This window comes from Cervus canadensis, chromosome 13 (genome assembly GCF_019320065.1).
Source record: "Cervus canadensis isolate Bull #8, Minnesota chromosome 13, ASM1932006v1, whole genome shotgun sequence".
Lineage (NCBI taxonomy): Eukaryota > Metazoa > Chordata > Mammalia > Artiodactyla > Cervidae > Cervus > Cervus canadensis.
Genome location: NC_057398.1, coordinates 41,229,490 through 41,255,810, shown reverse-complemented (window position 1 = coordinate 41,255,810; position 26,321 = coordinate 41,229,490). Strand labels below are relative to the sequence as shown.

The 26,321-nt window shown below is 38.4% G+C and overlaps 1 protein-coding gene across 1 annotated transcript; it reads left to right on the top strand.

Annotated features, from left to right (window-relative positions):
* On the top strand, window positions 1–24,797 carry GORAB (golgin, RAB6 interacting). The gene is made up of 5 exons (XM_043485575.1): window positions 1–178; window positions 7,833–8,181; window positions 10,363–10,464; window positions 13,034–13,174; window positions 23,038–24,797. Exons 1-5 carry the CDS (start codon window positions 43–45, stop codon window positions 23,495–23,497), a joined length of 1,188 nt encoding a protein of 395 aa, XP_043341510.1. The 5' UTR covers window positions 1–42; the 3' UTR covers window positions 23,498–24,797.
* Window positions 24,798–26,321: the final 1,524 nt, after the last annotated feature.

Genomic DNA, 26,321 nt, shown 5'->3' with positions numbered 1-26,321 from the left:
ATGCGCTGATTGGTTGGTCAGCCGCGGCGGGGAAGAACCCGGATGTGCCTGGGTAGTCGTGTTGGCAGTCGGGGCTCCGAGGTTTGGGGTACTAAGCGTGCTGGCAAGCCAAGGCGGATGGCGCAGGGTTGGGCCGGCTTCTCTGAGGAGGAGCTGAGGCGACTAAAGCAGCCTAAAGGTAAAGGGACGGGTCTGCAGAGCTTTAATTCTTCGATCTGTGAAGGGAAGGGGCGGGGCTGCAGTTTTTGAGCGAAATGGGGCGGGGAAAAGGGTTACCTGTGTTAGGGAGAGGGAGCTGTAAGTCGGAGTACAGGATTGAGGGGGCTCAGGAGTTGGATGCACTTGGAGCCACGGCTGAGGTGGCGGTGGGGGGTGTGTGGCAGACCCACGAGACTGAGAGAGTTAAGGCATCTATTTCAGGGATTTGACTTTTTCCTGAGAAAGGAATGGGACTTGGGAGAGGAAGTGACCTGTAGGAGGCTTGCTGCACAAATCAGTGGATGGAGGGTTGGGGTCAGAGTAAAGGAAGGAGGTGCACACATCGTATTAGCGTTAAATTGTGGTATATTCATAGAAGCAGGCTGTGATTGGGAAAAGGAAGCACAGGGATCTAAATAAATGCAGAAAGTTGCAGTTTGTCATGATACATCTGGAGTCTTGGCATTCACTTCTGGTTGCCAGATGATTTTTGCAGTTCCTTCCAACTCTTGAGAGTCAGCAAACCAAAAGGGTCTTTGAGAGATTAGGTGTGAAATGTATAGCTATCTAGCTACCTATCAATCTATAGACATGCACATCTGCTGACTTCAGTGTAAGCTAAAGTTTTGTGCTTGCTTCTCCATCTTTATAGTGTAATCACTCAATGGACTTTTACCGTTTTGTTATTTTTTTAATGAGGGAATTAAGTTTGCTGATATTTGGTGAGAAACTCGTAATATAAACTGTGCTTTGTGATTGAAATTTCATAAAGTTGTGTATAGTGATCTTGCTAGTGCACGCTACTTTTGTGAGTTTACACCACTCTTGGTACCATAACTTACACATTCTGGGGGGAAATTAATAATCCCTTCTATGCCTTTTATTAGAGTGTGTGAGAATGTTGGATGTTGCTCAGGTCAGCTTGTTTGTTTTTAGCGTGGCAGTGAAGATAATCTAGGCCTGAGGAATGGAAAAGGAAGTAAATTTGTAATGTGATAGCAGTGTAGATTATATGGATCGGGAAAATTTTGACTGCTCCAGAGACCTTTAAAAGCTGAATCCTAAAAGTTACACTAAAGTTTGTAATTAACTGACATTCCTGGTACTAGTACCTTGCTTCTTATCTGACCCGAAGTTAAGGGGGGGAAGCTTCTGCATTAGGGATGCTGATATAATCAGAGTTTCATCCCTGCCTTCAAAGAGCTTATAGTCTGCTGAGGAGACAAATTATAATATAATGTGATAGTAGATGTTGTACCAGAGCTTGCTACAGAATTAACAGAAATGTTACTCTGCTGGTGGTTGGATGGAGCTTGGCAGTATTTCACAGAGATTGTGTGTTAGTAGAGGTGAGTTTGCCCCAGTAAGGAAGACTTAATGCTAAATTGAACACTGGATTCATTATTTGGAAGTACATTTCTAAATATCTCCATAATTGGGATAGAGAGGGGATGAAGGACCTTAACTTTAAGACCTATCATTTCACTGAGATGTTAGAACATAGACACCAACTAGTCTTTGACTATCTTAAGAAAACATCTCAGCATTTTGTATACTCAGCCAACCACAGTGGTTGAAAATAGTAGATCTCGCAGCTCTGCCTCTAAATCTTTTTGTCTTGGATTTCTCATTTGTAAAACTAAAAGAGCTGAATCTTTAATTTTTAAGGCTCCTTCCAGCTGTTCTCCAGCCTTAAAAATATATTTAAATATCTATGAAGATGGAGTTGGTTGCCAGCAAAAATAAAGACAGCAATAGTCTAGAGAAGCCCATATGGGCATCTGGGAAAGTCAAACATGTTCCTAATGGTCTTTGTTTATATTGTCTGTAATATTAAAAAGCTGGAAGCAACCTAGTCTTCATTAACAAGGGAGTGGATAAATAAATTGTGGTAAAATCATCCACTGGGCTACTATACAGCTAGTGGGAATTGAATTACAAGCAGCGTGTATTAGCATGCATAAATTTCATAGACTTAATATGTGAAGAGAGCAAATTGCAGAAGAATATATACAGTCTGCTACCATTAATAGAAGCTCAAAATCATACAAAGCACGTATATTCATTTAGGAATATAGGGAATATATAAAGAAAATTAAAGGAATGAAACACAAAATTTAGGATGATGAGAAGGCAAGGAAATACGATCAAGAAGGGGCAAATGCAGTTTCAAAAGTACTGATAATAGTGAAGTCAGGTTAAGCCAAGTTAAGCTGCAGTAACATATAGCCTTGAAATATCAGTTGTTTGAAATAGTAAAGGTTTATTTTTCACTCTAGTTTCATGTCTAACATGGGCTGACAGGTGATTGTTCCATATAGCCACTGCACACCATGATTTGGTGCTGTCATAGTTCACTATAGCGGGAGAAGATTGTGAAGTGAGCATTGGCAATAAATGCTTCCATCAGTAGAAGATCAATAGACTCTTAGAGAATATTCTCAATACAGTATTATGCAGTGTTAAAATTAAATGGCTACAGCGACATGAACAACATGGATGAATAATGGCAATATCATATTAAGTTGAAGAAGATTATATCCTGCATGATATCCTTTATATAAAGTTAAAATAACTAAATAATATAACATTTAAAAGAAGTATTTGTAGACACAGTATGACATAAAAAGCAAAGGAAGGGGATGATCAACATATGATTCAAATTGTCTTGGGTGGGGAAAGCAGGGCTTAATTAAAAGATGTAGAACAAGATTACAAACTCAGCCCACTGGCCTGATTTAAGCCACAAATGTTTGTCTTTTCATCCCCTCCCCCCTTTTTGGATTATCGAATCTTAAAACTTCTTTTAAATTAATACTGGGGAAATTGTTTCCGGTTCACTTCTCTTCCCAGTGTATTCCTGTTGCCCTTGTTTTTGGATCAGGCCTAATGCTGGTTCAGCATTGAATTGTAAGCATAAGTGTTAAGTCACTCCTGGGTCAGAGCAATTAATTGCTAAACCAAGTCCTTCCTAAGCTCTTTTCTCACCTGCCCTGGGGGCTAGCAAACACTGACTGGGCAGTCAGCCTGGAGCCCTAAGAGGCCGATCAGCAGGAAGCCCGTTCTGGCCTTCAGTTGGCACGTGGCGTTAATAAGAAATAAACCTTTGTTGTTTAAAACCATGACGTTTCCAGGGTTCTTTGCCCCTATAGCATAATCTAGATTTTCTTGATTGATACAGTTCTCTATATTTGACAAAAAAATCTGAATTTTTCTAGTGAAAAATCAAACTGTCTGGTAACTTGGACTTAAGTTTTTTAGTGACAGCTGCCATCTTTAAGGGCTTCCCTGGTGGCCCAGCTAGTAATTAATCTGCCTGCAGTGTGGGAGACCTGGGTTTGATCCCTGGGTTGGAAAGATCTGGAGAAGGGGAAGGTTACTCATTCCAGTATTCTGGCTTGGTGAATTCCATGGACTGTCCATGGGGTCGGTTAGAGGTGGCTAATGGATTGTCCGCTTTAAACAATACTTGTGCTCCCAGTTTACCACAGCCTCCTTGATACTTGTGGCCCCCCAAAAAAGTGTGCAAAAGAGCAAGTTCCTTTTTTCCTCCCCCAATTCTTCCTAAAGACTTTATTTTTTAAGAGCAGTTTTAGGTTGATGGCAAAATTGACAGGTAGATACAGAGGTTTCCCAGATAGTCCCTGCCCTAACAGGTACATAGCCATCCCCAGTATCAACGTCTTCTTCCAGAATGACACATTTGTTATAACTTTCATTGACCCATCATAGTCACCGAAGTCTACAGTTTACATTAGGGTTCACTCTTGGTATTAATACATTCCACAAGTTTGGACAAATGCATGATGTCATGTATCTATCATTATAGTATACAGAGTATTTTCACTGTCCTAAACATCCTCTTTTCTCTGTCTGTTCATTCTCTTCTCTCCTTAAACCTTAGCAGGTACTGATTCTTTTACTGTCTGCATAGTTTTACCTTTTCCAAAATGTCATATAGTTGGAATCATATAGTATATAACCTTTTCAGATTGTTTTCTCTCTCTTAGTAGTATGCAGTTAAGGTTCTCCATGCTCTGTGTGGCTTGATAGCTGATTTCTTTTATTTTTAGCTTTGAATAATAATCCATTGGTCTGTATGTACCACAGTTTATCCATTTACTTACTGAAGGACATCTTGGTTGCTTCCAAGTTTTGGCAGTTATGAATTAAGCTTCTATAAATGTCCATGTTCAGGTTTTTGTGTGGATATGAGTTTTTATCTCATTAAAAATACCAAAGAGCACAACTGCTAAACCATATGTTAAGAAATGTTTAGTTCTGTGAGAAACCACCAAACTGTCTTCCAAAGTGACTACCATTTTGCATTCCCACCAACAATGAAAGAGTTTAGGTTGCTCTACATCCTCACCCATGTTTGATGTTCTCTGTGTTACGGATTTTTGGCCATTCTAATGATTGTGTAGTGGTTTAGTTCAGTTCCATTAAGTCTCTCAGTCATGTCCGACTCTTTGTGACCCCATGAACCACAGCACGCCAGTCTTCCCTGTCCATCACCAACACCCAGAGTTTACTCAAACCCATGTCCATTGAGTCGGTGATGCCATCCAACCATCTCACCCTCTGTCGTCCCCTTCTCCTCCCACCTTCAATCTTTCCCAGCATCAGGGTCTTTTCAGATGTGTCAGTTCTTCACATGAGGTAGCCAAAGTATTGGAGTTTCAGCTTCAGCATCAGTCCTTCCAATGAATATTCAGGACTGATACCCTTTAGGATGGACTGGTTGGATCTCCTTGCAGTCCAGGGGACTCTCAAGAGTCTTCTCCAACACCACAGTTTAAAAGTGTCAATTCTTCGGCACTCAAGTTTCTTTATAGTCCAACTCTCACATCCATACATGACTACTGGAAAAACCATAGCTTTGACTAGATAGAATTTTACTGGCAAAGTAATGTCTCTGCTTTTTAATATGCTGTCTAGATTGGTCATAACTTTTCTTCCAAGGAGCAAGCATCTTTTAATTTCATGGCTGCAGTCACCATCTGCAGTGATTTTGGAGCCCAAGAAAATAAAATTTCTCACTGTTTCCATTGGATCCCCGTCTATTTGCCATTTGCTATTTGTGTAGTGGTATCTCATTTTAATTTGCATTTCCCTGTGGTATATAGTTTAGATTCTTTTCATATGCATAGTTGTTATGTGTATATCTTCTTTGGTGACAAGGTATCTGTTAAGGTTTCTGACCCATTTTTTAATGAGGTTTTCTTATTGTTTTAAGAATTCTGTATATATTTTAGATAGCAGTCTTTTATTAGATGTGTCAGTTGCAAATGTTTTCTTCTAGTTTGTGGCTTGTCTTCTCTTTCTTTGACATTGTTTTCCACAGAGCAGAAGTTTTTAATTTTCATCAAGTATAGTTTATCACTTATCTCTTTTGGTATTATATCTGAAATTCACTGCTATATCTGACATCTTCTAGATTTTCTCCTGTGTTGTCTTTTAGGAGTTTTATAGTTGAGTTTTGCATTAGGTCTATGATCCCTTTTGAGTGAAAGGTATAAGGTCTGTGTCTAGATTTATTTTTGTGCCATTTGTTGAATATTTTTGTTCTACTGTATTGCCTTTGCACCCTTGTCAAAGATCAGTTGACTGTATTAAAGTGGGCCTATTGCTGGGCTCCCTAGTCTATTCCATTGATCTCTATTCTACTCTTCTGCTAATTCCCACTGTCATGATTACTATAGTTTTATAGTAAGTGTTACAGTCAAGCAGTGCCAGTCCAACTTTGTTCTTCAATATTTTATTGGTTATTTTGGATCTTTTGCCTCTCTATAGAAACTTAAGAATCAGTTTGTTAGTATCCACAAAATAACTTGCTGGGATTTTAATTGGCATTGCTCTGAATCTATAGGATCAGTTTAGGATGAACTGACATTGACATCTTGACAGTGTTGAGTCTTCTTATTCATGAGTGTGGAATATCTCTCCATTTATTTAGTTCCCTGATTTCATTTGAGTTTTGTAGTTTTCCTCTTACATCTTGTACATATTTTGCTAGATTTATATCTAAGTAATTCTTTTTTTGAATGCTAACATAAATGTGACTGTGGTTTTTTAATATCAAATTCCACTTGTTCATTGCTGCTAGGAAAGTGATTGGTTTTTGTATATTAATCTTATATTCTGCAACCTTGCTATAATGACTTACTAGTTCCAAAAGGTTTTTTTGTCATTTGTTTAATTCTTAAGTGACCTGATTTGTTGTTTGGGAGTTTAAAAATTAGCATTTTTAATCTCATAGGTGGGTTCTGTGAAAATGCAAAATAAAATGGAAGCTGCATTACTGACTTTCAGAGGGATATTAATAATTCAGCTAACAAGTATAACTGAAAGGTAAGCAGGCTTAGTGGCATTTTCTGATGGTGTGAATAAAGATCAGTAGCCTAGAATAAGTTTCTGTTGCAAGATATAGTACAGTACTTTGTGTTTCTGGCTAAAGTCAATAGTAATGACATTTTACTTTTGATTATATGTCTTTTGAAAATATTTTCTTTCCATATTTCATTTAATTCTTACACCAACTCCTTGAGTTAAGTAAAGCAAGTAAATTTTCAACCAGTTTGACAGATGAAGAAACTGAGGTATAGAGTATTAATAATCAATTGACTTGCCTAAGGTTAATGAGGTGGAGAAAAGCAACAATGGAAATTTGACTCCCAAGCTTTAACTCTCCTTTGGGAAATTTAAATAATAAGCTTATGTTGTTTCAGAGGTCATTATTAGGTTTTACAAACCCCATTTAGGTCATTTACAAAAACTTATCAGTTTTATTTCCTGGGCACTAATTGGAATGTATCACTTATTGATCTTAAGTATAGTGTGAATGTGAGTCAGAGTCTCCAGTTGTCTGACCTACAAGGTTAATACTGGTATGGACAGTCCAAAAAGTACATTTAATTACTTTCTTATCATTTAATTCATAATACTTCTTAAAAAAGACTTCTCCCGATTATTTTGTCTTCCTCTATTGCTTTGCTCAGGCTGCTATTAAAATTAGCTTGCATACATTGATTAAAGGCTAACTGAACTTTGGGGAACATAGTCCCAGGCTGTTTGGAAGATGAAAGGAAACAATTTAGGGTTAACTAGCATCCCTAAAATTAAAAGACTTCATTTGGTAATACTTTGTGTATTGTGTCTACCTATGTATCAAATTACCCTAAGACCTGTTAAAATTTAAGAAAGGTGAAGCCCATTTGAAAAAAGCCACCATTTTATTTCAGAAGAATAGACAGAACCATCAGTCAAATTTAAGACATATCAGTGAATTCATTTGTCTACCAACTTCGATCATATTAGATTCTTCTGACAGTAAATCAGGGTGAACCCTTGCTTTGTATTCTAAGGCCTAACTCACAAAGAAATGGACTTCCTTAAAGATAAATTGAGAAATAGGTTAGTTTTTGTTAAATATTAGCAGTGTGATCAGAGAACTGTCAAATTCTGCAGGAAGATGGCAGCTTTTCCCCCTGGGATTTTAAGGAAGACAAGGGAAGAAAAACCCTGCAGAATTACTTGAGTTTAATGTTAATGCTTTATTTTCTTAGAGAGGTTAAAATTAATTGCTGCTCACACAAAGGAATTTTTCTCCATTCTTTTTTTTTAATATATAGATCCGTTTGAACCACAGCGGCGTCTCCATGGGAAGAAAAGTCGACAGCAACTTCAGCGAGAAAGAGCACTTCAAGAGCAAAGTCAAAAATTTGGGCTTCAAGATGGGTCAACCTCATTATCTCCAGAGCAGCTGCTTTCTGCACCAAAACAAAGATTTAATACTCAGAGACCATGTTCTTCTCCTCCTACTCCCCTTACACTCACCTCTCCTGTTGGTGATGGAAAACCACAGGGTACTGAAAGTCAACAAAAGGAACTGGGACTTAAGAATTCCCATGAAGTTCATAAAAATGCTGAGGTTCTGCCTCCAAAACCAGATTGCCAACTGGAAAAAAAGAAAGTGGAATTGTTAGTAAGTCTATATATCCATGAGACTTTCTTTTCATTTTACTTTTTTTTTTCCCCATTGAACTTTGAAGAAATACAGTGTTAATATTTTGTTTGTTTGATAGTCTAACCTAAAAATGTGATGAATAAACTGTTGAAAAATATACCTAAATATAAGTAGCAGTGTTAAACATTTTATATGTTTCATGTTATTTAGTCTTCACAACAGTCTTAGGATGCATATTCGTTGTTTTCACTTTACGGATGTGATATCTTAGAAAAGATACTGTATTCGCAAAGTGAATACCCTGCTAATAAGTAGTAGAGTTAGGGTTCACATGCAAGTCTCTGGATCCAAAGCCTGTGTGCTTTACACTCACCAAAACCAGTTCTTATATGTATGATACTCCTCCCCAGATTGAATCCATTCTTTCAACTTTCAGGTAGCATCTTCATTGACTCAGAAAAGGGTGCTTGTGAAGAGACATGAAGATCAAAGGAAAGAGTATAGGGAATTGAGAGGACAAATTAAATAATTAGTCATTAGATTTCTTTATTTGTTGTATTGGTATTAGAAACCACCTCCTAAATTTAGTTTAGCCACATTCTTGTGGAAATTGCCATTCTGTGACTTGTGAATTCTTATAATCAGTTTTTTTCTATTATATGACTTATGTATGAATAGCCCTTCTTTGTTTCTCCTGATTTATCACTCACAGGGAAGAAAGAATAGTCTCTGTTTCTGTTTTCCATTTTCTGAGTCACTCTTTTTCAAAGTGTCATATGTTTTATCTAATCTCAGCTCTTTTTCCAATCTCTGCTGATCCAGATTCTCTACTAAGTTTAAAGTGTTTCCTGCCCACCAGGGTTTACAGCCAAGAAATCATTTTGACAAGAGATATAAAGCCATATGAATTATGGAACCAAAATTAAATGTGTCTACATTTAATGTCTTAAATGTAGTCAACTCTCGTAGTCCTGAAACAAGTGGCGGGGGTGTTAAATTGGAAAACTGAGGTCGAATGTCATTAGGAAAATTATTATTATCATTTTAGGTACTTGAGAAATTTTTCATAGAAGAAATGTCATCTCAGGAATGGTTGTTGAAAAGGAGAAATTCTGAGGCTATAAGAGAGGAAAAGGAAAGCTATACATTAGAGAATGTTCGGAGATGACATCTCACTTTTCTGAAAGAGGCACACGATAGCCCAGAAAATTGTAGAGAATTAAAGAAGTATGAAGAAGGGCTTGGAAGCTGAAGATGCCTGTCTAGTGAGTTCCTTGACCCCAAAGGGGAGATGACACTCTGATAAAACTAACCGAAAACATCCAGGTGTTGGTGCTGCGGATCATTTGGCAGAGGGTACTGGTTTCAGCTGCAACTGAGATATCTGGGGAGGAGAAGCCTACAAACAGTAAAAATGAGCAATGACCAATGGCAGCACTAAGGTGGAGGTTGTAGGAATAAAGAGAAAAGGATAATTTTGCAAGTGGTTACTAGGTCTCAGAAGGGAGATTTTTGATACAATGGCTATGAGAAGTTGACAGTAATAGGGACAAACAGCTTTGTCATTACCTTGTTTAATTTGCATTGACATTAAGTTTGTGAGTTTACAGAAAATTTTAATGTATTTCAGAATTGGATAGATTGGAAGACAATTCATGTTTGTAGATCTTTGGAGTTTTTTTTGAGCCCAGCATTCAAGTTTTATTTCGTAGTGTTTCACTCTTTAAAAATGAGAGCTAGAAAGAAGTGAATAAATTGAAAGAAAAATGTATGAAATAAACATTGGTTATTGTTTGTTATAGAAAACTCTTAAAAGATTTGACATTAGCTATAGAACAATTTATAGTCCTATCTATTTTGCATATAATACATGATTAACTTAAACAAGTTTCTTTGTACTCCTAAAAGATGCCATAGTACTCTGGCTTCAAGTTTGTGGGTTTCTAGATTATATACGTATAGTGGATTTCAAAGGGCCAATTTATCTAAGCCTTTACTTCAAATCATGGTCTTTGTTCCTATTAGAACAAAATAATGAACTACAGATGGGTTCCTTTTAAGAGAACTTTTGGGGAAAAAAATGTATATATATATACATATAAATAATCTGGTTGATTGAATTTTATACTTAGGAACTGAGACTGGCAAGGTGTGGAAAAGTATAAAAAGCTCATTTTTATACTTTTGCTCCCAAGGCAAGAAAAATCTCGTTGGGAAGTCCTCCAGCAAGAACAGCGGCTGATGGAAGAGAAAAATAAACGTAAGAAAGCTCTTTTGGCTAAAGCTATTGCAGAAAGGTGAGGCACCTGAACCAGGAGAGGTTATTTGTAACCTGCAATCAGTTTTGTCGTGTTCTGTATCTATTTTCCTATGTCTGTTCTAATAAATGACATTTTCTCTACAGTCATTACTTTTAAGACCTATTAAACAAATTATGCTTCACAAGTGATACAGAGAGTCCAGTCTTAATTTATTAAGGAAGGCTTTTAAAGCATAAATTATAATGTATTTATGAATCTGGATGCAGTTAAAACTTAAGATCATCATCAGTGTTTTTTAGTTTTAACCAGCTACATACTCATAAGAGAGCAGTAAATAGCTGTCGATATAAGTAAATTGGGCTTCCCTGGTGGCTCAGATGGTGAAGAATCTGCCTGCAGTGTAGGAGACCCAGGTTTGATTCCTGGGTTGGGAAGATCCCCTGGAGAAGGGAATGACAACCCACTCCAGTATTCTTGTCTGGAGAATTCCGATGGATAGAGGAGTCTGGCGGGCTACAGCCCATGGGGTCGCAAAGAGTCAGAGATGACTGAGCGGCTAACACTTTCACTTTCTTTCTTCATAAGTAAGTTAGCAACAAATGCAGGTTTTAATTTTGACCTAAGCCTTAATCATCTGACATGTAGAGGAATAAGATTATTCCAAGTAAGTGACTTATACTCCCACAAATCTTAATTGTATTTTTTATGGCCATTTTTCTTAAAATTTTATCCTGCCCCCACTGATAAAAGATAGATGATGTAACTTAACTTTATCCATGACTCTGGGTCGCCCTTAAGAGCACTGTTGCATATTGTGTATGCAATATGCAATATGTATGCTTTTCCCTCACCTTCAGGACCAGTCTGTCAGCAGTCGCTGTTCCCTTGCTGCCCTGTACGGGCCTGGAACAGCAACAGTCCCCTTTGAGCCACTTTCCCATCCCTTACCACTCTTCCCTTTTAGTTTATAGTTTCCGGTATGCTATGGCCTTAGGAAACCAAACTCAGTCAGTAAAGCAGTGTTTGAGAATAGTTCGAACTAAATGCCAACAAGTATTCAGTGGCATTTTTTTTTTTTTTTTTAGATCTCCAGAAAAGTCTGGCAGAACTAATTCTCATTAAAGCTAGGGTATGTGTCAGGGGGAGAGGAAGGCATAGGGCTGGAGAGAAAGGTAAGTAGGTATTAGAGTAATTCAGGATTTTATCTGCCAAAGGGATATATGTATTTAAAACTAATGATTTATTTTTCTCTTACTGTACATCTTGATCTTTCACGAAGAATAGAGAATTTCAACTTGACTTACATTTCAAGAAGGAAAACAGTGTGATTATTGAAATGCGTTTTAGTAGTCTTCAATTTGAAAGAGGTTAGGGAGGCTGTTTACTGGGGATTTTACAAAAAGATTTACAGGCTCAGTACTTGTTTTTCTTTATGTGATTTTGATTTAAGACAGCACTGCTATAGACAGAAATGTAAGGAAATGTACCTGATTAGATTACTAATAAATGGACAATAGATTATTAAAGCACGTGTGCTCAGTTGTGTCCCACTCTGTGACCCCATGGACTATAGCCCACCAGGCTCCTATGTTCCTGGGATTTCCCAGGCATGAATGCTGGAGTGGATTACCATTTCCTTCTCCAGGGGATCTTCCCAACCCAGGGATCAAACCTGCATCTATTGCCTCTCCTGTTTGGCAGGCAGGTTCTTTACCACTGAGCCATGTGGGAAGCCTGAATCATTAATATTTGAAATAAAAAAAATCATTTGGTTAGCTTTTGTAGACAGAAAACAAGAGTGAATGCATAATGGAGTAGAAATCAAGTCTCAGTATGGTGGTTTTGTTAAGAGTTTTATTTTCCTTTGAGAATGTGTATGACATTTTGAAACAAGTGAAATCATAATTAAAGGTTGGCTTTGTATTTGTTTATTGTTTCTGAGATAGATGATGTACTTGGGAGTGATGAAAGGGCTGAAGTTGCCCTTAAACAAGGGGGCAAATAGAGTGTTTGGTTTTGAGCCCTGGAAAAAATTTTGAGGACCTGTAGTATTACCTAGAGAAGAGGAGTCAAAATAATAAAAGTTTGAAGAAATGAGTCCTAAAAATTAAAACCACGTAGACATTCTCAGACATACAAAGAAATGATGTTTAATGCTGGCATGTGTTCTCAGTGTCCGCTGAGTATCAGACAAATGAAAATGGGCTTTGCAAGAAGAGTTTAAGGAATTTGAAAAGCTGTGTTCGATACTCTTAATATATCCAGTTCTCTATACAGGTACATCCTTTTAGTGCTTAGGGAATGAATATAGACCTATGAGTGAACGATTTATTGTTTTTTTAATATTACTTTTTCTCTTGTGTCTGAAAACAATATATACTACTAATAAAATTTGGAATCGTAAGAGGAAAAAGCGCAAATGCAGTTTTGGAGATATACCAAAATATTACTAGCATTAATTTCAGTTTTTCTGTTTTTTTTCTAGCTTTTAAAAATTATATACTGTAATCATATTGTATATACAGTAGGTTGGTTTTTTCAGTTGTATGTGGACATGTGATTTTAAAATATTTTTATTTTTCCACTCATGTTCTTCATTTTATAGATCTAAGAGAACTCAGGCAGAAACCATGAAACTGAAGAGGATCCAGAAGGAGTTACAGGCTTTAGATGACATGGTGTCAGCTGACATTGGAATCCTCAGGAACCGGATTGATCAGGCCAGCCTCGACTATTCATATGCTCGGTGAGTTAGGAGTCTGATTTAGTTGATGTATATTGTTAGCTGGGCCAGAGGCATTTATGTATATCATCGTTAAGCCTCATAACAATAGTATTAGGTGCTGTACCTATTCCGGTTTTCAGTCTGTTCAGTTGCTCAGTTGTGTCCAACTCTTTGCGACCCCATGGACTGCAGCACGCCGGGCTTCCCTGTCCATCACCAACTCCTGGAGCTTGCTCAAACTCATGTCCATCAAGTTGGTGATGCCATCCAACCATCTCATCCTCTGTCATTCCCTTCTCCTCCTGCTTTCAGTCTTTCCCAGCATCAGGGTCTTTTCCAGTGAGTCAACTCTTTGCATCAGGTGGCCAGATTATTGGAGCATCAGCTTCAGCATCAGTCCTCCCAGTGAATATTCAGGACTAATTTCCTTTACGACTGACTGGTTTTTTTCTGCTTGCAGTCCAAGGGACTCTCAAGAGTCTTCTCCAACACCACAGTTCAAAAGCATCAGTTCTTCAGTGCTCAGCTTCTTTTTGGTCCAACTCTCACATCCATACATGACTACTGGAAAACCATAGCTTTGACTATATGGACCTTTGTTGGCAAAGTAATGTCTCACTTTTTAATATGCTGTCTAATCAAATTATTTCCTTCTTGAAGTCTTCATTAACTCTTAAATCTGCCCTACTCATTAACTTTGTTATACCCCTGTTAGAGGATTTCTTGCTTTATTTATTTATGTTTTAGTCTTTCCTGCTAAGCCATCAGCTGTTTAATATTTGAGACTCTGAAAGTCTGAATGACTTGCTCCAGAACTCTATATTATTCTAACACCAAGTCTGTGTTCTTTCTTTAAGAAATTTTGATTATCTGAGATGGTCTAAGGATTAGACTAGTTCTCATTTCAGTTTTCATCAAAGAAAGGTCTAGTTTATTTTTTAAAGGCATTTGAGTATTTTAAAGAAAATACCACTCTGTATTGAAAGCTTGAAGATTTTTTCTTTTTCAATTATGCTCTGTGTAAAATAGTTTGCTATCACATGTTTCCTTGGTTTCAATGATTGGCATTTTTTTTTAAGAGAAAAAATCATCATTGCATGTTCTCAAAACAAACTAACACATGTAAAGAATTACGTGAACTTTGCAAACAGATAAAAGAGCAAAAAAATTAAGTCCAATTTCAGGGTTTTCAGTCTTTTCAACATTGCTTTAATCATCCTGGTTTGTCTTTTTTCACAAGGGAATGCTGTGTTAATGACTCAGTTTTGCATCTTTCTCTGTAACAGTAGAAATCAATCAGAATGCCTCATTAGTCCAGGGTAAACCACAGCATCAGAATGTTTATATAACAATTTAATAAAGCGGAAATGCTTGATTGTGGTTTTTAATTCACTGTTTATTGTTTAAGAAAGAGGTTTGTGGTGTCCTTGTGATTTTTGTAATTGTTGTTTGACCATATGCTATTAGACCTAATGGGTTGCTTTTATTAAGTAACTGCATAAATTAATGCCATCAGTAGCTGATAACTGGTGGTTCCATTTCTATTAATAAGGTCATTAAGAAGGTAACCAAGATTTTACTAAGATTAGACTAAGCCTAGATTTTTAGCACATTTTTCCTCTGTAACAAGTTTGCCAGAGGAATGTTGTTATGCCTTTTTAGCTTTTTAAATGAATAATTCTGATTATTCTGGATGTCTCAACAGAAAAATCATTTGATCATGTTTTAATTCTGTCCTAGGGGAGGGCTGGAGAAGGATGCCTTTGTACATTGAACATTATATAAGAAATGCCATTGTTTTAGCCTTCAGAGAACCACAAAGAAGGTGGGATTGCTGGTTAAAGGAGACAATATCCCACAGTATATGAGTATTTTTTCATGACATTTTTGTACACTTTATATAGTAAAAGATTTTACATGATAAATTGTTGCATTTCTTAACAAGCTAAAGATGACAGTTTGTCATGGTACTAACACTGATATAGATGTTTGTGAATATCCTTATTGTATGTGTGACATTATTTTTAAAAACATCAGCTCTTGAGTTAAGTCAAAGAGAGCCATAGACAGTTTAGCCTAGAACCAGGGTTGTATTTAGCCTAGAACTAGGGTCATGCAGAAGATTAAGACAACATTTTCTAAATTTACAGCTGTGGTTGTTAGGCAATTATAGATTGGTGATAATAGTATTGTGGTTTAGACTTCTACTGAAGGTAGTCAGTTTCATTGGTTCTGTGGGAGATTTCCTTGACTTTGTTTAAATAAAAATATTGTTGTTCTGCCCACAAAAGATTCTTCCATACAAATAGGCCAGAATTCACCTTAAAACTGGTTCCTGTAGAGCACTGTCAGGGTAGACACCTCTGAGAAGACGACACTTGGAGTGAGCCAGCTGGAGAGAGTTGTCACGGCTGCTGCTGTTCACAGCTGTGATTACAGTGCTGCCCTGTGCTGCGCAGACCAGCTTGTAAAACTGAGAGTGGCTCCCAGTAGAACTTTTCTTTAACCCTCAGTGTCCTGGGAAAGATTGAAGGCAGAAGGAGAAGGTGACGTCAGAAGATGATATGGTTGGACGGCATCACTGATTCAATGGACTTGAATTTGAGCAAATTCCGGGAGACAGTGAAAGACAGGGAAGCCTAGTGTGCTGCAGTCCATGGGGTTGCAAAGAGTTGGACATGACTGAGCAACTGAACAACAAAATACCAGGAAAAACAATGTGTGCTATTTGCCTTCCATGTTTAATAGACACTGCCATGTGTATGTCCACACATGCGTGTACACACACACGCACACGCACACACACATAAATGTTCTCAGTTGCTCAGTGGTGTCTGACTCTTTGGCAATCCCAGGGACTGTAGCCAACCAGGCTCTTCTGTCCATGGAATTCTCCAGGCAAGAATATTGGAGCGGGTTACCATTCCCTTCTCCAGGGGATCTTTCTGACCCAGGGATCAAACCCAGGTATCCCACATTGCAGGTGAATTCTTTAGCGCTGAGCTACCAGAGAAGCCATATTGATTTGGTAGGACTGCCATAACAAATTATGAAAAAGTCAGTGGCTTAAAACAATAGAAGTTTATTCTCTTGTGCTTCTGGAAACCAGAAGTCTGAAATCAGATGTTATCAGGGTTGCCATTCTGTCAGAGACTCTAGGGAAAAATATATTCCTTGTCCCTTTTGGTGTCTGGTGGCTGAAGGCATACCTTGGCTTGTGGCTGTACTACTCAGGTCTGGGCCTCCAAGGTCACATTGCTTCCTCCTGTTTTCTCTCAAAACTTACTCTGCCTCTTTCTCAAAAGGAAACATGTGATTACATTTAATACCCAGCTGGATAATCCAAAATAAATTCCTCTTAAAATCTTAAACTTTGTCACATCTTTTGCCATTTGAGGTAATGTTCACAGATTCTTGGGAATAGGAAGCGAATATCTTTGGGGGGGGTCATTTTTTAGCCTGCCACAACATGCATCTTTTGATTTGTCTCAGTTCAGTTCAGTTGCTCAGTCGTGTCCAACTCTTTGCGACCCCATGAACCGCAGCACGCCAGGCCTCCCTGTCCATCACCAACTCCCGGAGTCTACTCAAACTTATGCCCATTAAGTCGGTGATACCATCCAACTATCTCATCTTCTGTCCCCCTCTTCTCCTCCTGCCCTCAATCTTTCCCAGCATCACACTCTTTTCAAATGAGTCAGCTCTCCACATCAGGTGGCCAAAGTATTGGAGTTTTAGCTTCAGCGTCAGTCCTTCCAATGAACACCCAGGACCAATCTCCTTTAGGATGGACTGGTTGGATCTCCTTGCAGTCCAAGGGACTCTCAAGAGTCTTCTCCAACACCACAGTTCAAAAGCATCAATTCTTTGGTGCTCAGTTTTCTTTATAGTCCAACTCTCACATCCATACATGACCACTGGAAATACCATAGCCTTGACTAGACGGACCTTTGTTGGCAAAGTAATGTCTCTGCTTTTTGAATATACTGTCTAGGTTGGTCATAACTTTGCTTCCAAGGAGTAAGCGTCTTTTAATTTCATGGCCGCAATCACCATCCACAGTGATTTCGGAGCCCAGAAAAACAAAAGTCAGCCACTGTTTCCACTATTTTCCCATCTATTTTCCATGAAGTGATGGGACCAGATGCCATGATCTTAGTTTTCTGAATGTTGAGCTTTAAGCCAACTTTTTCACTCTCCTATTTCACTTTCATCAAGAGGCTCTTCAGTTCTTCACTTTCTGCCATAAGGGTGATATCGTCTGCATATCTGAGGTTATTGATATTTCTCCCGGCAATCTTGATTCCAGCTTGTACTTCCTCCAGCTCTGCGTTTCTCATGATGTACTCTGCATAAAAGTTAAATAAGCAGGGTGACAATATACAGCCTTGATGTACTCCTTTTCCTATTTGGAACCAGTCTGTTGTTCCATGTCCAGTTCTAACTGTTCTTTCCTGACCTGTATACAGGTTTCTCAAGAGGCAGGTCAGGTGGTCTGGTATTCCCATCTCTTTTAGAATTTTCCACAGTTTATGTGATCCACACAGTCAAAGGCTTTGGCATAGTCAATAAAGCAGAAGTAGATGTTTTTCTGGAACTCTCTTGCTTTTTCGATGATCCAGCGGATGTTGGCAATTTGATCTCTGGTTCCTCTGCCTTTTCTAAAACCAGCTTGAACATCTGAAAGTTCGTGGCTTGCGTACTGTTGAAGCCTGGCTTGGAGAATTTTGAGCATTATTTTACTCGCGTGTGACATGAGTGCAATTGTATGGTAGGTTGAGCATTCTTTGGCATTGCCTTTCTTTGGGATTGGAATGAAAACTGACCTTTTCCAGTCCTGTGGCCACTGCTGAGTTTTTCAAATTGCTGACAGATTAAATGCAGCACTTTCACAGCATCATCTTTTAGGATTTGAAATAGCTCAACTGGAATTCCATCACCTCCACTAGCTTTGTTCATAGTGATGCTTCCTATGGCCCACCTGACTTCACATTCCAGGATGTCTGGATCTAGGTGAGTGTGAGTGATCACACCTTCATGATTATCTGGGTCATGAAGATCTTTTTTATACAATTCTTCTGTGTATTCTTGCTACCTCCTCTTAATATCTTCTGCTTCTGTTAAGTCCATATCATTTCTGTCCTTTATTGAGCCCATCTTTGCATGAAATGTTCCCTTGGTATCTCTAATTTTCTTGAAGAGATCTCTAGTCTTTCCCATTCTGTTGTTTTCCTCTGTTTCTTTGCGTTGATCACTGAGGAAGGCTTTCTTATCTCTCCTTGCCATTCTTTGGAACTCTGCATTATGATTTGTCTCATAACTGCAAAATGGGCTTCCCTGGTGGCTCAAATGGTAAAGAATCTGCCTGCAGTCCAGGAGACCCGGGTTCAAACCCTGGATCAGGAAGATCCCCTGGAGAAGGGAATGGCTACCCACTCCGGTATTCTTGCCTGGAGAAGTCAATGGACAGAGGAGCCTGAGGGCTTACAGCCCATGGGGTTGCAAACAGTGGGATACAACCAAGTGACTAACACTTTCACATTCAGTAACTGCAAATGTCTTCTTCTGTAAATTTTCTTTGCTCTTCTGGGTAGAAAATGAAAAGTAATCCTCACTTGTGTTTAGTGAAAGCTAAAAGCAGATTATAAGTATGATGTTTCCAGTCTAATTTTATGCTTTATTAAAAGGTGATGTAATACTTTGGCAAAACAGTAAGGAAACTAAGCAGTTCATTATTGTATCATCCTTTTAGGTCATTCCATCATTCTCTGTTTTCTTATTATTTTAATTTTTCAGCATACATGGGAATAATAGATGAGTAATGAGGAAGTAATTCCTAGGGTGAGGAAATGACAAATGTTTCAAGATACAAGAAAAACTGTATTTCAACAATCCCATAATGTATCTTAGATTTCTAAAAGGGCCCAGTGGACTGATAAAGTAATTGTAAAATATAATTAGTGTATTTTTCAAAATATAAATAAATTTTCTCTTTGTTCTCTGGAAAACTTCTAAGAAATAATAAAAACTATGATATGTTGATACTTACAAATAGTTAGAACTGTTCAGAAAAGAAACTAGAGAACTAAAAGTTCTAAGAAAACTTTTAGTTCCAGTGGGACCTAATGCATGCCAAGGGTTAATGGTGTTTTAAAAAATTTTCAGGGATACTGAAACCAAGAGATAGTTTCTAGAATCCTTTAAATAACATTCATTAAATCATTCAAGATTCCTTTAAAATAACAAAATGGTTCTATAATTACATTTCCAGTTCAATTTGTCTTACTGTATTATGTATAATGCTCTTATTATTCTGTTCCAAAGTATGTCTTCATAGTCTGATTTGGTATTATCCACCTGACCCCCAGACTTGTAGTGCAGTTTGTGAAACTAATCAATATTTTTTTAACATAAATCACTGTGTAAAAAAAAAGTCTGTGTGTATATATATATATATGCATGTTTCTGGCCAGAGGACTTTAAATAAATAAACAAAATGCTGAATCTTCAATGATTTATTCAGAGTGAAAGATCAATGGAAACCTAGGGACCGATTTGCAAATTTTATTTCAATTCAGCATTCATGAGCCTAGTCAGTAAATCCTTACTAACTGACTTTGACTGGCTGAGGCTGACCACAGACTTGCAGAGAAGGGGGGCTTGAGTCAAAGGGAGGGACAAGATACATGTACCTCTAGAGGCTGTTGTCAGAGCTCTCAAGCTTGATGAAAGAACATTCATAGGTAGGATATTATATGAGAATAAGGGATCCAGATACCCAGCATACCCTCCTTTGTAACAATTCTTTTAACATAGGGGTAGTTGAAAAACAGCTTGTTCTCATTCTTATATTTACTAGATGACAGTAAAAAAATTAAATGTGAGAAATGAACATTATGTAAATAAGAGTTTTCAAATATAAACCCTAAGTTCTTAAATTGTACTTAAGTTTAATTTTAAGTATTTGTTTGTGTGCTTAGCTGCTCAGTCATGATCCCATGGACTGTAGCCTGCCAGGCTCCTTTGTCCATGGGATTCTCCAAGCAAGAATACTGGAGTGGGTTGCTATGCCCTTCTCTAGGGAATCTTCCCCACTCACGAATCAAACTCAGGTTTCTGCATTGTAGGCAAATTCTTTACCATCTGAGCCACCAGGGAAGCCCAGATACATGTTTAGTGATATACTAACAGTACTTTTTAATTCTGGTGCTCTGAAGAGGAACTTCTGTTCCTTGAATGCCTGCCAGGCACTGGGCTAGACACTTGCCCTCCTTTTTCTATTTAACGCTTAGTTAACACTCCTATGAGGTATTATCATCGCCATTTTATAGACGAACCAAGACTTAGTTCACGAAGCCACCCCTGCTCACCACACTGGAATATTGAGTCACTGCATGCCTTCTTTTCAGCCTCTTCCACTGGAACCTGGCTGTGTGTTGTTTTCATGATGTTGATCCTGGGGCACACTGGATAACAAAAATGGGAACCCCAGAACATTTAATCCATAAACTGAACTGAGGGGCCTGGCATGACCTGGCATTAAGGGTTCTGTTTAAACTGATATAAGTCAAGCCAAACCAGCCCAGCCAGAAGGAATTTTGGAACATGGAGGGTTTGATTGAAGAAAATTTGATATCACACAGCTGGTGGCCATACTGGGCTGTGAATATGATAGGAAAGCCTCAAAGAAAGAAACTCTGGTTTCTGACCATTGAAGAGAAGAGCCCTTTATCCTGATGACATGCCTTTGAGACTGCCTCTTACATCCTGCAGTAAAACCCTCTCTGTCCCTGAGCTAGTATGACTCACATCCAGAAAAGGTTTTGCCAAAACACGTACACACATTATAAATGGCAAAGATAGGTTTTGAACCCTGGGTTCTCTAAAAGTAAGGCCTTTTACTTATTTATTTTTCACTGTATTTCCTTCTGAGACAGAGACTCTTGCATAAGGAGATAATACCTATTTCTTTCTTGCCGTAACTCTAGTGCTGGAAATTACTATTACATTGAATAAGGTAAGGCAGGGCTTCCCTGGTGGCTCAGCAGTAAAGAATCCGCCTGTAATGCAGGAGGCCCGGGTTTGATCCCTGAGTCGGGAAGATCCCCTGGAAGAGGACATGGCAGCCCACTCCAGTACTCTTGCCTGGAGAATCTCGTGGACTGAGGAGCCTGGCAGGCTACAGTCCACAGGGTCGCAAAGAGTTGGACAGGACTGAAGCGACTGAGCATGCACACATGCAAAGTGAGGCAATCATAGCAGGTAAGGCAGCATAGCCCTCACAACTCTTCAGTTCAGTTCAGTTCACTTGCTCAGTCGTGTCCGACTCTTTGCGACCCCATGAACCGCAGCACGCCAGGCCTCCCTGTCCATCACAAACTCCCAGAGTTTACTCAAACTCATGCCCATCAAGTCGGTGATGCCATCCAACCATCTCATCCTCTATCATCACCTTCTCCTCCTTCCCCCAATCCCTCCCAGCATCAGGGTCTTTTCAAATGAGTCAACTCTTCACACAAGGTGGCCAAAGTACTGGAGTTTCAGCTTCAGCATCAGTCCTTCCAATGAACACCCAGGACTGATCTCCTTCAGGATGGACTGGTTGGATCTCCTTGCAGTCCAAGGGACTCTCAAGAGTCTTCTCCAACACCACAGTTCAAAAGCACCAATTTTTCGGCACTCAGCTTTCTTCACAGTCCAACTCTCACATCCATACATGACCACTGGAAAAACCATAGCCTTGACCAGACGAACCTTTCTTGGCAAAGCAATGCTCTGCTTTTTAATATGCTGTCTAGGTTGGTCATAACTTTCCTTCCAAGGAGTAAGCGGCTTTTAATTTCATGGCTGCAATCACCATCTGCAGTGATTTTGGAGCCCAGAAAATTAATGTCTGACACTGTTTCCACTGTCTCCCCATCTATTTCCCATGAAGTGATGGGACCAGATGCCATGATCTTAGTAGTAACTAAATAGAATAATTAGTTGGTAGGTAGGGATCAACCTCTTGTAGACAAAAAGAAAACTGACACATTATATGGAAAGGCAAATAAAAAAAAAAGGGAGATTGTAAATTGACATCCTCAGTAGAATTACCCTACATCAAATAAGACTGGCATTATCTACCTATGGAGTTTCTATATAAAAATAATTGACTTTTCTTAGTAAAAGTCCCACGGTAGTCTGTTGCAGAGTGGACAGGGTGAAAACAATCTGGCGCTTCTCAACTGGGGGCAGTTTTGCCCCTTAGGAGACATTTGGTAATATCTGGAGACATTTTTGGTTCTCACAAGCAATAGGTGCTACTGTCCATGTCTTTCTCCACCAAAAGGTTTCTCCCTTTTCTAATCCATTTAGTCAAGAGATACAGATTTTTCTGCTTTCTCCATCTCTTACTGTTTTACCTCTCATAAATTTAACTGACTATATGCTAGAGCTGGTTTTGCCTGGTTCATGAGAGAGTTTGTGTATCTCTTCCCAATTGTGCATTCAGGGATATCACATCAGTAGCTTGAAATTGACCATGGTAATCATATTTTCACTACAGAAATTGACAAACACTACATATTAGGGCTTTCCCCCACTGGAGCTAGCACACCACTGAATTAACCTTTCAACCTGGTTTCATTCAGGCACAGCCTTGGAAAGAGGAAATGGGTACAGGAAAATGTGGTTAGGTCAGGAGAGTCCAGATGTGCATGTTGTGGAAGTTTCAGCAGCAGTACCCTACTTGGTCTAACATGTAGACAGGTGTCTGTAAAGTATTAATAGCCATATTTTCTTCATATATCATTTTTTCTGGTGTTGGAGTTACTGTGTCTAGCCCTCTGACTATCTCCTTCAGTAGCTAGCTAATAGACCAGTGTTCGTGTCTGCTCCTGCAGGAAGCGGTTTGACAGGGCTGAAGCAGAGTACGTGACGGCAAAGCTGGAGCTGCAGCGCAAGACGGAGCTTAAAGAGCAGCTCACTGAGCACCTTTGCACCATCATCCAGCAGAACGAGCTCCGCAAGGCCAGGAAGTTGGAGGAGCTGATGCAGCAGCTGGATGTGCATGCCGACGAGGAGACTCTGGAGCTCGAGGTGGAGGTGGAGAGACTGCTGTGTGAACAAGAAGCCGAAGCAAGGAAACAAGTGGTTCATTTAGAGAGGTCACTTCAGCCGTCTGGGGAGAGTGTGACCTTAGAGTTGGCTAAAGAGGACAAAAAGCCCCAAGACCAGACTGCTTCCACAAAGGTAGACGAACAGGGGCAAAACTCCAATAGCATTGCCCTTCTTGATCCAGAACGGCCAAACCAAGAGGTTGAAACTGCAGTAAAAGACAGTTCAGCTTCTCTCATCACGTGAAGTGTCCGTGTTTGTTCTTTACAATTAAATAGGGTATTCAGTAAACTTTCTGTTGTAGATTATGCCATGACCTCTGATAAATGCCCCTTCAAGACAATATTAATTTTTAAATCCATTAGTTTTAGTGTAACATGTTTGAAGGTTCTAGAAAAATCTCAGATTATGATAGTTTTTTATATGGGGGCATAGTTCACTTTGATTTTAATCCAGGTCTTCCATTGTATCCTTATTACTGGGTGAAAACAAGTAATTTAAAAGGATGGAAGAAAAACTACATGGTTAATTGTTTTTTCAGACCAGGTGAATACAGAAATGTAAAGTGAAAAATGATAATCAGTACCTAATGGAACTTATTTAACTTCTCCTGGGAGATATGTTGGAAATGAGAGTTGTATTTCATGTAATCAATAAAGAGACACAAAAACTAACATGTGGAAAAGAGAATGAGAGACAAAACTAACAAAAGTACTAGATTGAATTATCTGTTCGGATCTTACTCGTGTAAAATACAACTTGGAAGTTATAGTTTACAAAAAGAACCAGACACCTTAAGTTGGCTGTTGATATACATGCACACACATACAAACAGATATGTATAAATATACCACGGTATATATAACTACTATTAATATATTGTCTCTTTTCTAATCAGCACGTTGCTTAAATTTAGGCAGTGAAAACCCTTCTACAGGCTGAAAATAATCCAGAAAATCTTACTGCTACTTTTGATTATTTAAAGGTGATATATAATTTTTTTCTTAAAGTTACCTGTATGTGTTTTATATGTTGGATATAAATTATCCTCTCGTGGAACATTAAAATTGTTTAAATGATGGTTTTTTATTACTTCAATAATTTGTTAATTACCATCACTAATACTTGACCACTACATTGTACTATATGTGAATGTGTAACTATCACATGAAATTATGATCTATTTATCAGAAATTCTGAAAGTACAAATATTACATTTTAAGGCTAAAGAACTATTATAAAAGAAGATAATGACAAATGTAATATTATATCCATTATAAGTTCTGAAAAAGTTGGGGACATCCTATTTTAAAATGAATTTGTTTAAAGATATTACCTTCTAGTAATGCAGGTGAGCTTTTTATATTATGTAATTTGAGTTGAATTTATAGCTTTCCATTACTGACTTCTCTGAACAGAAACACTTAGATAGTTGGTTTTTTATTCATGAATTACATACATAAAAACTGAAAGCTTCATTGTTCAAAACACTTATTTTTCTAATGAATAAATGATTCTAATGCATTTATAATGTGACAAGTTTAAACAGTTGAGTGTGAATTCTTAAGCACTCTGTGGCAGTAATGAATGCATCCTGTTTGTTCGTGTGGTAGGGGCTTCCCAGGTGGCTCAGCGGTAAAGAATCCGCCTGCCCATGCAGGGGATGCAACAGATGTGGGTTCAGTCCCTGGGTTGGGAAGATCCCCTGGAGGGGGAGATGACAACCCGCTCCAGTATTCTTGCCTGGAGAATTCCTTGGACAGAGGAGCCTGGCGGGCTACAGTCCATGGGATTGCAAAGAGTCGGACATGCCTGAGCGACTGAGCACACACAGTCTAGTTCTCAGCCTGTACCATACTTAAAAGTACAAGGAGGAAGGAGAACCATGAAATAAATGAATTGGATGGGACCTCAGCGATGACTCAGTTTAATCGTCTTATTTTACAGTTGAGGAATATGAGAGTCAGAGCTTTTGCTTACGGTATGCTGGCCAACTTCCTCATATTAAAGTGCTGGTAAAGTTGCAGTTTTAAACTCGTGATATATCTCTTACGTATGTAAGGCCATGAAGCTCACTGCATTCTTCCCACTTGAAAATTTTGCTTTATAACATATTCAGGATTTGTGTTTGTACATGTGAAATGCTTTCAAATATGTCTATAAAAGTCCCTGAAACCATTATTTTACCTTGCTTGACTTTCCCAGGGTGGTATCCAAGTGCTCAGGTGATGATATAAGTGACAAAGTTATATTGCATCAGTTTTGTACAAGGCAGCTGTCTCCCATGTGTGAGAGGAACAGAGCGAATGAATGAGAATGGGGGCTTATTGGTATGAGGACCACATTCACTGGCTTTTCCAGGATAGCCCTGGTATCTTTTAAAATCATAAAATACATTTGAAAGGCTTTTGATATATGAATTCAGAAATCCACAATAATTGTTATTTTCTATGAATGAAACTGTTGGCTCAAAATTACTGCCATGAGTTTACTGGGGTGCTTCATAGAACTGTTCCTCTGGTGGTGAACTCCTTTTCCTTCCACGGCTCAGTTAGCTGTTACCAAGGCTCTTAATAATGTGATATGTAATTTCAGAGTTAACTGCTTTGTTATCTCACTTGTTCTATTTAAAAGATAGTGTTTAGAAAATTGTAGTAATTTTCACTCATTATCTTTAAAAAGCATACTTTGAAGAGTAGTAAAATTGAATTCCTGAATTTAAAGGTTCTTGCAACTTGAGGCCCTACTCTCTTTATATATGAGCCATTTTATAGGTTTCTGAGAATCCAGCTTCCCTAAAGCATGGTTTTTAAAATTGCATTTAAAAATGAAGAGTTTTTTCAAGTGTTTCTCGTCTGCATAATTCTCCTGAATTATAACAATTGCAGGTGGTAAATCTTCGTACTCACTGAGAACACAGCTGGTTTCCAAGTCAGATGTTAAAAATCTCTGATTGGAATTCCTAGAACATATTTCATTGCTGGATTGCCATTTGAATTACAGAGTAAAAAAACTCAGCTGTAAACTTCTCTCATTCTTTGTTTGGATTTGGCAACATAGTACTCTCAAG

What these genes read in the sequence shown, in the direction of transcription:
- GORAB (XM_043485575.1), top strand. Translation starts at nt 43, where the DNA reads ATGTGCCTGGGTAGTCGTGTTGGCAGTCGGGGCTCCGAGGTTTGGGGT. An exon ending in GAAAAAAAGAAAGTGGAATT is followed by an intron (nt 8,182 to 10,362) that starts GTTAGTAAGTCT and finishes TTTGCTCCCAAG; the next exon opens with GCAAGAAAAATCTCGTTGGG. An exon ending in CTCGACTATTCATATGCTCG is followed by an intron (nt 13,175 to 23,037) that starts GTGAGTTAGGAG and finishes CTGCTCCTGCAG; the next exon opens with GAAGCGGTTTGACAGGGCTG.